The 13,190-nt window shown below is 38.7% G+C and overlaps 1 protein-coding gene across 2 annotated transcripts; it reads left to right on the forward strand.

Annotated features, from left to right (window-relative positions):
- Positions 1–538: 538 nt before the first annotated feature.
- On the forward strand, positions 539–11,722 carry ZCCHC9 (zinc finger CCHC-type containing 9). Of its 2 annotated transcripts, none has more exons than XM_003261535.4 (6): positions 539–660; positions 3,703–4,103; positions 7,166–7,316; positions 7,547–7,639; positions 9,798–9,866; positions 11,133–11,722. In XM_003261535.4, the coding sequence occupies exons 2-6, from the start codon at positions 3,720–3,722 to the stop codon at positions 11,249–11,251; spliced, it is 816 nt and encodes a 271-aa protein (XP_003261583.1). In that variant the 5' UTR covers positions 539–660; positions 3,703–3,719; the 3' UTR covers positions 11,252–11,722. The 2 variants fall into 2 exon arrangements, with proteins under 2 accessions (XP_003261583.1, XP_003261584.1); XM_003261536.3 differs by having other exon boundaries at positions 549–632.
- The last annotated feature ends 1,468 nt before the right edge of the window (positions 11,723–13,190 follow it).

A 13,190-nucleotide genomic window follows, 5' to 3' on the forward strand; every position in this document is an offset into this window, starting at 1 on the left:
TGCATTTTTTCACTAGGCACACCTGGTGGTGGTATCCATTTGCAAGAAGCTAGAGAAAATGAGCCGTTTGGAAATTCAGGCTTTTCCTCTTAAAAAGAGAACTTGTTTGGCTACAAAGGGTAACATTTTAATTGAATGCTCAACGAGCACTGAAGGGGGGACATGAGGCCCTGCCTCTCACCCAAGAGAGCCCCCAAATGTCCTTTTCAGACTTTTATCACAGTGACCCACTCCCACCGCGCCTTTACCTTGCCTCTGCCTGGAATGTCCTTAACTCCCTCCTGCCGCCAATTTCACCAGATTTTTGATTTCTTATCCAGTCTCACGGGAAGCCTTTCCGGCATCTCCCACTCTACCGATCATCCCGTCTGTCTCGCCCACTACACTGTGAGTTCAGACAGCACGGATTGAACTCTTCATCTTTTTGTGTCGGCGTCCTGCACAGCGCCAACCCATCACTAAGCGCGCCACAAACTCAGCCCAGTCTTAACGCCCACGAGTCGCTCCTAAAGACCGTCTGTGACGCGGGAAGTGACGCGCTCTCGGATACTATGTGCTTCCGGTCTCCAGTACCGCAGGAGGGCGGTCTTCCCTGGCTCGCTAACTCGGCTGCTCTGGGGGATTCGTGCGCGGTAAGAAGCTGCGCGGCAGCGCAGTGAGGTGAGGTTCTCAGCCACGAAAGCTGCAGGGTCTCGTCGTTCGTTCCCTCTGGCCTGGCGGAACTTGTGTGGGAAGCTGGGAGGACAGAAGGCCTAGCCGCTGGGTCCCTGAGCTGTCTGGAGCGCGGGCTGTCTAGGGGCGGCGGCCTCAGCTGTTGGGCTCCGGCTGCTGGGGGCTGCGCGTCCAGCCGCCCTGGAATCCGCATGTGGGTGGGCCGCCCGGCTCTCCCACTTCACCCTCTTGATAACCCAGAGCCTCCCCCTTCCCACGTACGTAAGGGAAGGATAATCTTCGTTTTGAACAGCTTCGGTCCCCACTATGACAGTCGCATAAACTTCAGCGAAGAGTGCGCTCGTAAAGTGGCATGGAGCCTCTCACACCAATTCACTGGGTCCACCCTTCAGCTTCTGTGGAAGGGATCTTTCTGTTACTAGGAGCTGAGACTCGGGGGGTTGCGAGGGATGCTGGTCTTAAAGGGTGATAACTTAGGCCGGGCGCGGTGGCTCACGCCTGTAATCCCAGCACTTTGGGAGGTCGAGGCGGGCAGATCTCCTGAGCTCAGGAGTTCGAGACCACCCTGGGCAACATGGTGAAACCCCTTCTCTACTAAAATACAAAAAACTAGTTGGGCGTGGTGGCACGCGCCTGTAATCCCAGCTGTTTGGGAGGCTGAGGCACGAGAATCGCTTGAGCCCCGGCGGCAGAGGTTGCAGTGAGCCGAGATCGCCCACTGCACTCCAGGTTGGGCTACAGAGTGAGACTCCGTCTCAACAACGACCACAACAACAAAAAAGGTGGTGGCTTAATACAGCCATGCTTCCCTTAAGAACTGGTATACTTCTGAGAAATGGTTGGGCCGTTTCGTGGTTGTGGGAACATCATAGTGTACTTACACAAACCTACACACCTGGGCCGTATGGGATAGCCTGTTGCTCCTAGTCTACAGACCTGTACAGTATGGCTACTGAATACTGTAGGCAGTTGTAAAAGGATGGTGTGTATCTAAACACAGAAAAGATACTGTAAAAATACGGTGTAAAAGAAAGCATGGTACACCTGAATAGAGCACTTACGCATGGAGCTTGCAGGGCTGTCGGTAGCTATTGAGTAAGTCAGTGAGTGGTATGTGAGTGTGAAGGCCTACGATATTATTTAGGGTATTACTGTACACTACTGTAGACTTTATAAATGCTTAGTCTAAGTTTGTTTAAAAATGTTTAAGGTAATAACCTTAGCTTACTGTGCTTTTTTAACTTTATAAACTTTTAAATTAATTTTAACTTCTTGACCTTTTTCTTTTTTTTTTTTTTTTTTTTTTTTGAGACGGAGTCTATTCTGTCTCTTTCTCTCTTTTTTGAGACAGAGTTTTGCTCTTGTCACCCAGGCTGGAGTGCAGTGGCGCAATCTCAGCTCACTGCAACCTCCGCCTCCCGAGTTCAAGCGATTTTCCTGCCTCAGCCTCCCAGGTGGCGCACGTCTGTAGCTGGGACTACAAGAGTGCGCCACCATGCCCAGCTAATTTTTGTATTTTTAGTAGAGATGGGGTTTCACCATGTTGGCCAGGATGGTCTCGATATCCTGACCTTGTGATCCACCCGCCTTGGCCTCCCAAAGTGCTGGGATTACAGGCGTGAGCCACCATACCCAGCCCGCTCTTTTGTAATAACACTTAGCTTAAAACGATAATATGTTGTAGAGCTATACAAAAATATTTTTATTCCCTTACATTATTCTATAGCTTTTTCCTGTTAAAATTTTTTTGTTATAAACTAAGACACACACATTATGCCTACACCGGGTCAGGATCATCAGTATCACTCTTTTCTTCCTCCACATCTTGTCCTACTGGAAGGTTTTCAGGGGCAGTAACATGAATGGAGCTGTCATCTGCTATGATAACTGCCTTTTTCTGGAATACTTATAATTATCTAGTATTATGTACAGTACATCATTGTAAGTGCAATGCTTGTATATGACTGGCATCCCAGGTTTGTTTACACCAGCATTACCACAGACATGAGTAATGTGTTACACTACAAGTTATGAGGGCTACAAAGTCAATAGGAATTTTTCAGCTCCATTATAATCATCTGAGACCAGTATCATATGTGCAGTCGCTGTTGACCTAAATGTTATGTAGTATGTGACTAGCTGATGAATCTTTGATTATGGCTGAATGTTCTCATTCATTGCAGGAAAAAAATATCCTCCAAATTACTAGGTAGTATGTAAGTGACCAAAACTTTGTTCCATTTTATGTTGGAGCCAAATAATTAGTGTTAGGATAAATTACTTCTTTAAAGTATGTATGTGCTCTAAAATGAAAAGTATTTCTGAGTATTAAAGCATATGTATTGAGTATAAAAACAAGATACAGATTTTGGTGTGAAATATATCTTGATTCAAGTCATAATTTAAATAGAATTGAAGATGATGTGAAATCACTGGGCTGGAAGTAGCTTATACCTTGATTAGTAAGAGGAAGCCCGGGATCATCCTGTGATGGTAAACACTTTTATATGTTTTACTTATAACTCTGCCAGGAAATTTCAACAAACTTCATATTAAAGGACATGACTTCTGTATACTTAGTAATCTGCTATGCAAATTGTTGCATTGAAATGGCAGACGAAGCAAGAAGATTGGGAGAAAGTAGCTGTGGGACTTGGAGATAGGAAAATAAACAGCCAGGAAAACTGCAGAATGTGGAAGGAATAATTGCATTCATTGTATTACTATCGGATTTATATTTTATGAAATAATTTGGTTTCTTAAGATAATTTTTCAATTTTAAGCACACCTTTTTTAACTGGTGTGGAAGCTTTTCTGGTAAGTGGTAGATTTATATTAGAAGCATGTCTATGCAGCATATTATAGCATTAAATATGTATCTAGATATCTAACTGAAGTAAAAAGTGTTTTAATAATTAAAAGTTTAACATATGGGCATATGTGAGATATAGTGATATAGCATGTCTCTGTAGTTTTGTTGTTTTTGTTGTTGATGGCTAACCACCCATGCTTGTCTTAAAAATTGATAAGGTACCACTGATGAAATTATGACCAGGTGGGCCCGAGTTAGTACCACATATAACAAGAGACCCTTGCCTGCAACATCATGGGAGGAGATGAAGAAGGGATCCTTTGAGGGAACAAGCCAAAACCTACCAAAGCGTAAACAACTTGAAGCCAATAGGCTATCCCTCAAAAATGATGCACCCCAAGCAAAACATAAAAAGAACAAAAAGAAAAAAGAGTACTTAAATGAAGATGTGAATGGATTCATGGAATACCTAAGACAGAATTCACAGATGGTTCACAATGGGCAAATTATAGCAACAGACGGTGAGGAAGTAAGGGAAGAAATTGCAGTTGCTTTAAAGAAAGACAGTCGACGGGAAGGAAGAAGATTAAAAAGACAAGCGGCAAAGAAAAATGCAATGGTGAGAGCATCACTTCTACCATGTTATTTACTTTATTTAGCTGGAAACTATTCTTATATTCACACACGTATACCTTAGCCAGCTCTGGTTACCGTTATGTCCCAGATTTATAGAGCATCGTTTTAAGGACTAGTACTTTTTTTAGCACATATATGCTAGGCACATGAGGTACTGGTTAATTATTACAACAACACAGCAAAGGTGATGGCATATATTCCCATATTATGGATGGCAAACACTGAAGTGCAGACAGATTAAATAACGTGTGAAAGCCACTTAGCTAGTAGCAGAGGTGACATTCAAACCCAGCCTGACTTCAAAATCTATGTTATAGACCAGATGTGGTGGCCCATGCCCGTGATCCCGGCACTTTAGGAAGCTGAGGCGGGAGGATCACTTGAGCCCAGGAATTAAAGACCAGCCAGGGCCACGTAGGGAGACCCCATGTCTACCAAAAAAAAAAAAAAAATTAGCCAGGTGTGGTGGTACACACCTGTGATCCCAGCTACTACTGCCAGCTGAGGCAGGAGGATTGGGCCTGCGAGGTCGAGGCTACAGTGAACCATGTGATCAACCGCTGCATTTCAGTCTGGGTGACAAAACGAGAGTTTGTCCTCCAAAAAAACCAAAACCTATCCTCACCTTCCAATAGCCTTTTTCAAATTAGCATTGAGAAAATGTCAAAATTATGAAGAAGATGAAGTAGAACAGGTTAAATATGTGTGGGTCCCTATTACTTGGAAAGGATGTTCTTTATCTATGAAATACTGAAGCACAGGAAAGAGATACATAGGAGTCATACTAGTTAGAGCAGAGTAATAGCAGAATTAAAAGTCCTTGAGACTCCCTAGTCATTGCTTCCTCCCTCCCCCATATTACATTCAGAAGAATGCTAGGGGCAGCAGGTTTCTTTCTGTAATGCCTAGCCCTAGATTTTAAAGTATGCCAGGTAAAGGGGATGAAATACATGGTATAATTATTTCCCTTCTCTAAGTGAGTTTCCCAAGCCTCCTAGCACACCACTTCATAAGAATGAGGACTTGTTGCAAGTTATTATACTTTTATTTTTTATTAGTATTACTGTATGTAGAGCACTATTTGCACCAGTGCAGGCTTGAAATGTTAACAGCCTCTATAAATGTGTCTTTTGGCTGTTTGCAAGATTAGTCTATGCATTGTTATATTTAAAGATAGTTATTTAGAGATAATACTGATGAAACATTCCTTATGGATAAATTTAGATAGAAAGGATAACATTTCTATTGATATCAGGATAGAGTTTTGTCTAAGTTAACGATTTTTAAATATTTTAAGTCATTTTAGTTTAGTTGACATAGGCAGTATGGTGAATCGCATACCATTTGAAAACATTTACTGTTATGACCGCTTAAGAAAAGCATTATGTTTGTAATTAATTGGGGAAGGATATTGTTTTTTAAAAAGGGGAGTGCTATATAAATAGTATATGGCTTGTTATGACCTGTTGTTAATTTACTTCCTTGGTATTTTTTTAATACCTTATACTAAACATCAGTCCTTAAATGCTAATAAACTGATTATGCTATAGAAATTTACAATCAGCGCTTCACAATCCCATCTACATTAAACTTAAGGACCATTCAAAAATGTTGTATTAGGTGATGATTAGGTTTTAAAAGGGAAGGCAGTGAACTAAGGCAGTAGTCTCAGCTTAGCAGAGACCACCTTGACTTCACCAAGAAGCCAAGACTTCCTATGGTGGTGATGCAGGTTTTAGCAGTAGCTTTTCCTGCATTTGTATAATAAATGCAGCTTCTTTTTTTTTGGACCAGCTCATTCTCAATGTACAAGTTACTGAAGAATTTAAAGGGACTCATTCTTTTTCAATATTTTATTAAGTAGGAACAAAAGGACAGAGTTGCAAAATGTTTTATTTTGCTGGTTGAATTTGCTTTTAAAAAAAAACTTGTGCTTATTTTGAAAAAACATAATTAAATGACTTTATTATCCAAGAAATATATATATCTTTTTCCAGTTTAAATAAAATAGTTTAAATATCTGCCATCTTTGATTATGGTTGATATTCTCATTTATTGAAGCAAAAAAATTCTTCAAATTTCTGTAAACAACTAATCATTGCTCAGTTTTATGTTGGAGCCAAATCATCTTGGAATAAATTATTCCTTTAAAATGTATTGTGCATATATTCTAAAAATGAAACCTATTTCTGAATATTAAAGAATGTGTATGGCTGGGTGTGGTGGCTCACGCCTGTAATCCCAGCACTTTAGGAGGCTGAGGTGGGTGGATCAGGAGATCGAGACCATCCTGGGCAAAATGATGAAACCCCATCTCTACTAAAAAATATCAAAATTAGCTGGGCGTGGTGGTGTGTGCTTGTAATCCCAGCTACTTGGGAGGCTGAGGCAGGAGAATCATTTGAACCTGGGAGACGGAGGTTGCAGTGAGCCGAGATCACGCCACTGCACTCCAGCCTGGTGACAGCAAGATTCTGTCTCAAAAAAAAAAAAATTATTTAGGGTACAAAAACAAGGATATACTTTTTGCTATGAAATATATCTTATGGTTTGAATCATAATTTGAATGGAAACATCTGACCCAAATTCATTCAATTTTGTGAACTTTAAAAGAAATATTAATTTTTAAAAATTTTATGAGTATATAATTATACACATACAAATTTTGAGTGATAAATTTTATAGCCACTGTCCATTTCCTATAGAAAATGCCATTTTTCTACTGCAGACATTCCAGTTAATAAAATGAATAGTCCATATTTGCTCAATTCATTTAAGCAATTGCCTTCTACAAAGCCACATATATAACATTGTTCCTGAGATTGATGGATTTATTGGTTGAGGTTTTCAAAAGCAATGAAACCCTCTGATGGAAAGGATATCTCATTGTTTAGGAACATATGAAACCTTTTTTCTACAAATATTGAGATTTCAGAAAAATAGTAAATAAGATGAGAAATGTTGTAAATATGTTTTTGATAACAAGAATTAATAAAGTCACTGGTATAGTTTTGCAGCGTGCCAACCCACATTTTGTTTTCCTAGGTGTGTTTCCATTGTAGAAAAGCTGGTCATGGAATTGCAGATTGCCCTGCCGCCCTTGAAAATCAAGACATGGGCACTGGGATATGTTACAGGTGTGGGTCCACAGAGCACGAAATAACCAAGTGTAAGGCTAAAGTAGACCCAGCTCTTGGTATGTGTTTCAGTTTTTTGTTTTGTTCATGGGGAAAGCCAATAAATAGCACCCTGGGTATTTTTTTAACACAATTTGTTACCAGTGTGCCACTTAGTATTTGGAAATCATATGAGATTAAATTTTAAGTTATGTAAAAATATTTTTTATGCAGAGTATTTTAAAATAATGTTAATTTCATGACTTGCCATACGTATTGTCAACTGAATAGGAACTGTTGATTTTTACAGGCGAATTTCCTTTTGCAAAATGTTTTGTTTGTGGAGAAATGGGGCACCTGTCTAGATCTTGTCCTGATAATCCCAAAGGACTCTATGCTGATGGTAAGTACTGTTACCCTCATATAGCAGAAATGGTGAGTCATCATGCAGTTGTGATTTAATTTACACTCAATCACAGTTCTTGAATAAATTGCAAAACCTTGAGAATTACATTATTTTTATCAAGCGCTATTATATGTACTGGGCTTTCTGTGCAGTTTGACTTCATATGTTAATAAAACAAATCAGAAAAAACTAAGGTGTGTATTTCCAACTGTGCTTGCTTCATTATTTGTGAGCCTGTGTCATACATTTCTACTTTTAGACATAACAGAAACAGAGAAATTATATCTCAAGCTAATATGAGGTTTTTAAAATCGTATTATATATTCAACCTCAGCCAGCATACCATTTTGGTGGAGGGGTGGGTACACATGATTCAATATTGTAGTAATGTTAGCTTCTGAATTTTTTTTCTTAATTATTTATCTGGCATGGGATCATGTAGCTTTTTTCTCTTTAACTCGGGTAATTAAGGTTCACACAGTAAAGTCTATGCGGTCTAAAGCTTTAAGGAGGAGGTTGTTATCTGTTAATGTGATGGCTGGTGCCATCAGGCTCTAGACGTTTCTTGTGTCATGTCCTGGGTTTCCCTCCTGGAGAAGTCCAGTGAAAAAGCGTAGCTTTTGGAGTTGGTCAGACTTGGGTTATAGCGCCAGCACCGCCACTCACTAGCTGGGGGGCTTTGGCCAACTACCAAACTCTGATCTCTGTTTCCTCACCTATAGAGTGGAGATGATAAAACTATATTTTATTGATTCTAAGATGCACAGTTTTTCAATTTTAATCTCTCGGAAATCAGAATGTATCTTACCATTGGTGGGTCCCACATAATTGACAGCTGTTTTTCTTTCCGAGAGGTATGTGCAGTAATGATACATCTTATAATCAGTGGTGTCTTAGAGTTGATGGTATTTGCCTAAAGAGTTTTTATAAGGATTAAAATGTATTATTCAAGTGCTTCTCTTTCACTATGGCATATAAAGAGGCCAGGGCCTGGAAAATGCCCCGGTGCATTTCAGTTTTGAGCTCATAAAACTGGGTAGATAACATGACTAGTGAGCAAAAATGGCTTTCACTGGTCAACCAAAGTGACTAGATGTAAAAAAAAAAAAAAAAAAAAAAAAATTAATGCAGCAAGGAGAGTAGATCCCATAGATGTGAAAATTTGGCCAGATTTGCCTGTGTGTGCTTTGATTTTATACCTTGTAATCTTTTGTTTACAATAAGGGGCTTTCTGCGATTTGTTTTAATTTAGAACACTTTAGTAGCAATAGAAACACCGGATACATTTTTGTATGGTACATTTGACATATATAGAATTAGTACTTTATTTTTAAGAGGTAAAGCATTATGTTAGGGGGAAAGGTAGGGTGGGTTTCCAAATTTGCATTTTTTATATTAAAAATAAAGTCAAGATTTGGGAAAAAAAAAAAAAGAAAATTCAGCCAGATTTGTATCTGATTAGGTCATTTTTCTAAGTCACTTAACATTTCGAGCATGATCAAGATAATGCTTGACCATTAAGCAATAGTGTTTGATCATTAAGTGAAACACTTATTTTAGAAACCACATGTGTTGTAATTCACAATCCTGGAATGTTGTTTAAAGTAGGCAGGTGGGCATTTTTATAGGGTTAGGGTGCCTGGCCAATGGAAGGCACTGAAACAAAAATTAACTTTATTTCTTTCATAAATGCTTGCCCCCATCTGATCTGTACAGTAGAACAGTAGTTTCTAATCTGTTTTTGGGCCATTGACTGTTTGAGAATCTGACATGCTATTCAAGAAAGTGCATCTGCTTACATCTTTTGTTTACAGGTCCAAGGGCTCACAGACTCTTGACTGTCTAAGCATTGTTAAGATCCAGGCTTCTGTGCAATGGCTCTTGAACAAGTGCCTTCCATCATATCTCATTTCTTTTTCCTACTTCTCAAGGCCAGGTGCAAGAAGCAGTGGGTGGGTACAATTTAGTGCTCTGTGAGGTTAAAAGGAATGGAGAATGAATTAATAGGAATAGTGGCACCTCCCTATGATCCTGGTTTAGCTACCTTTACAACTGACAGGGTTGTGAGGATCCAGTAAGATGTGAAAGTGCTTCGAGATGTTAAAAACCCCTTGCAAGTATGAGATGGTATTCAGTGGCTTTGCTTTTTCAACAGGTGGTGGTTGCAAACTTTGTGGCTCTGTGGAACATTTAAAGAAAGATTGCCCTGAAAGTCAGAATTCAGGTGAGATCTCTGGGCCTCTACTTAGAAGGAGTGAGATTAGTATTCCTCTGCATTTTATTCTGTACTTGTTATTAATAACTCATTGGGATAATAATGATTTTAACACAACCTGTTTTCCTACTGTAGCAATGACTTAATCTCTGTCAGCAATAGACACACATAGTATTGAGTAACTGAATAGTTGGGGGAAAAAAGTGACCAGTAAGCCTTAGGGGACCCTGACTTTATAAGACATCTGATTCATAAGCATTTATATTTGCTAACTAATGAATTTAATATAATAGAGCCAATTCTGTTACTTACAGAAAAATATGAATTCACTGAGAAAATAAAAAATATGAAATAACTTTCAATAGCCTTAATATTGAGTGTCCTCATGTACGCTTTGCTTTGTATGTACCTAAAAGATTCAGAGTTGATTGCAGAAACTACCAAAAATATTAAAAATGTGTTATCCACACAGAATCTGGCTATTTTCTTCCTGATGAAATACCAGCCTTATTCATCAAAAACTTCAGAGATGTTCACTATACCTATGGCAGACTTTTAAGGAAGTGGAGATCATTATTAACATTAGTTTGCCTGGACTAGAATGATAATCCTATGTGAAGGAAAGCAAGAGGACAGTAGGATAGCCCAGCAGTGCTTCTTATGGAAAGAGCATGTTTCTTTTTATTTCACGTAGTCACAACACAACATGAATAAGTCTGCTCATTCTTACTTCCTATCCCTAACATTTAAATTTGAAAACCAAGAGTTCTTATTTACAAGCTTGTCTAGAAGATAGTCTTTAGTACATTGTAGGCAGTGAGACTGAAATGATGAAGTGGAATTTGAATTCTCCCTCCTGGGAGGATTGCCACTTCCCAAATGACAAGACTGACAAGCAGATGTTGTATAATTTCACAGGTGGAATCTTGTGCATTTAAAACTGATGCTTCATAAGCCTTGCTGTTTACAGACTCTTGGAATTCATTGACTCTGTAATGATGAACTCTGGGAAAGAATGAAAGAGCTTTCTCATCAGTTCATGCATTGCAAAGTAGTTGCTGCATTTCCCTAATTGGGATGAGAAATTGCCTGTGGTACTCTGAAATCAAGGGTTATAATCAATTACAGAATTGCTCACTTTCCTTTAGTGATGGAGTCTTCCCTCCTTGTGATTATTCATGTCAAAATGAGTTCCTTTCCAAAACCAGTAACAATCTGAGTGGATGCATTTGATTACTGTTTTTCTCACGTTCTGATTTTTCTATTCCTTTACAGAGCGAATGGTCACAGTTGGTCGCTGGGCAAAGGGAATGAGTGCAGACTATGAAGAAATTTTGGATGCTCCTAAACCGCAAAAACCCAAAACAAAAATACCTAAAGTTGTTAATTTTTGATAACAACTAGCACTATCATTAGTTACCACCTCATTGTTACTTTCTAAACCAGGCCCGCTTCACGAGTTAAGAGTTGAGCTCCCCTGTAGCCAGGACTATGCTGTAGATATCAGTATGACCTGGGTGTGGCCAAAAACAATTTCTTTATTCTGTCCATCAAATAGTACTTCTACCACTGTTTGGAGAAAATTGAAGAAAAGAATAAGATGATTAAATGGATTCTCTAAAAGAACATATTTTAAGAGACAGAACTTAGACATAACCAAGTAGTTGTATACCTGATTGTAACAATCATCTTTTATAAAAGCAAAATTATGCATAAATGTAAAACACCCCTAAACAAAGGGAACGAATGAATTTTTGGTTATATTGTTTTCTTGGCTCAAAGTATCAATTTATTATTATAATAGAAATTTATAAGTTGCTAGAAAGTCTATTTTTAAAATATGGAATAAAAATATGTTTTCTATTGCTTATTTTTCTGAATACTTGATTCTCGATTGAAATATCCATTGTTCATTAATATCCATGTAACAATCCCTTTGGAAACGAGATTTTTTATGAATCCTAGATGAGAATAAACAGGGATTTGGTTTTTTAGTTTTGACATCAAGGATTACAAGTTACTAAAGTTAAAATTGAAATACCTCAATTTAACAGCAGCTCTTTTTTGCCCTTGATTTTCAAGAGAGAAATTCTAGCCAAAATTCAGTTTTCATTACTTAACCAGAATGATGGCAGATAACAGATTGTATAATAAACTTAATAGCATTTTGTTCACATGTTTTAGATGAGTCAGAGTAAGATGGAAGTATCACCATAATAGAGTTAGAACACTAATCAGAGACCCATTAGCTTCTTTGTTTGATTTGATGAATTCATGCATACTTAATACATATATTTCACAAGGCTTAACACTACCATTGTACTGTATAATGGAATGACTCTAGTGGTTTTGTGTTTCATTTGAAATTTTACCTGATTGAATCCATTTGTAACTAAAGGAAACAGCTGTGATTAGTTACTGATGCCTCAAAAGCAAAATATTTACCAAATAAGAAAAGAAACACTTTTGTCTGTTTTCATATCTGCACAACTCGACAGTTCTAGTCTTAATAGGAGCTGTTCTTTTATTTCAGTGTGAGAGGAAAACATGACAAAATACTGCTCAGCATCCCAGAGCTTAAGGAAATGAGTGCTATTTAGAAGGAATTGCACAAGCCAGGCAGTTGGAAAAGGACAGTAATGCTGCCTTAGTCATCTAGTCTGAACACACCCAGATTTATTTCACCTGTCCCATCAGGAGCAGACGGCTTTGTAGAGTCTACAGCCTGTCAGCTGGAAGTTAGGTCTAATGCTTTTTGTAGTCTTCAGTGCAAGAATGTTGGTATCCATTTTGTCTTTCTTGGATTACTCTGTGTGTGTGTGTGTAATTTTTTTTTTGATATGGAGCTCGCTGTGTCACCCAGGCTAGAGTGCAGTGGTGCAATCTTGGCTTACTGCAACCTCTGCCTCCTGGGTTCAAGCGATTCTCCTGCCTCAGCCTCCTGAGTAGCTGGGATTACAGGCACGCACCACCATGCCCCGCTAATTTTTGCATTTTTACTAGAGATGGGGTTTCACCATGTTGGCCAGGCTGGTCTCGAACTCTTGACCTTGTGATCTGCTCGCCTCGGCCTCCCAAAGTGCTGGGATTACAGGCTTGAGCCACCATGCCCGGGCTACTCTGTTTATATTTTAATGATCTATAAATATTAGGCAGTGAAGTCATTAGAAATAAACTGCAGGTACTGAATGTAATATTAAACACATGTAGAGACACTAAAAGGAATGAACCAGAGGCAGAAATCCTGAGAGATCCTGAGTGTTCCTTGAAAGGAACTATAGATATTGGTTATTTTCTTAGCTAAAAATGCCTAAACAGGAAGACAAACAATTT

This window comes from Nomascus leucogenys, chromosome 2, assembly GCF_006542625.1.
Source record: "Nomascus leucogenys isolate Asia chromosome 2, Asia_NLE_v1, whole genome shotgun sequence".
Classification (NCBI taxonomy): domain Eukaryota; kingdom Metazoa; phylum Chordata; class Mammalia; order Primates; family Hylobatidae; genus Nomascus; species Nomascus leucogenys.

Coding starts and splice junctions, on each gene's coding strand:
- ZCCHC9 (XM_003261535.4), top strand. CDS start 3,720: ATGACCAGGTGGGCCCGAGTTAGTACCACATATAACAAGAGACCCTTG. Junction 7,317..7,546: donor TAAAGTAGACCCAGCTCTTG/GTATGTGTTTCA, acceptor TGATTTTTACAG/GCGAATTTCCTTTTGCAAAA. Junction 9,867..11,132: donor CCCTGAAAGTCAGAATTCAG/GTGAGATCTCTG, acceptor ATTCCTTTACAG/AGCGAATGGTCACAGTTGGT.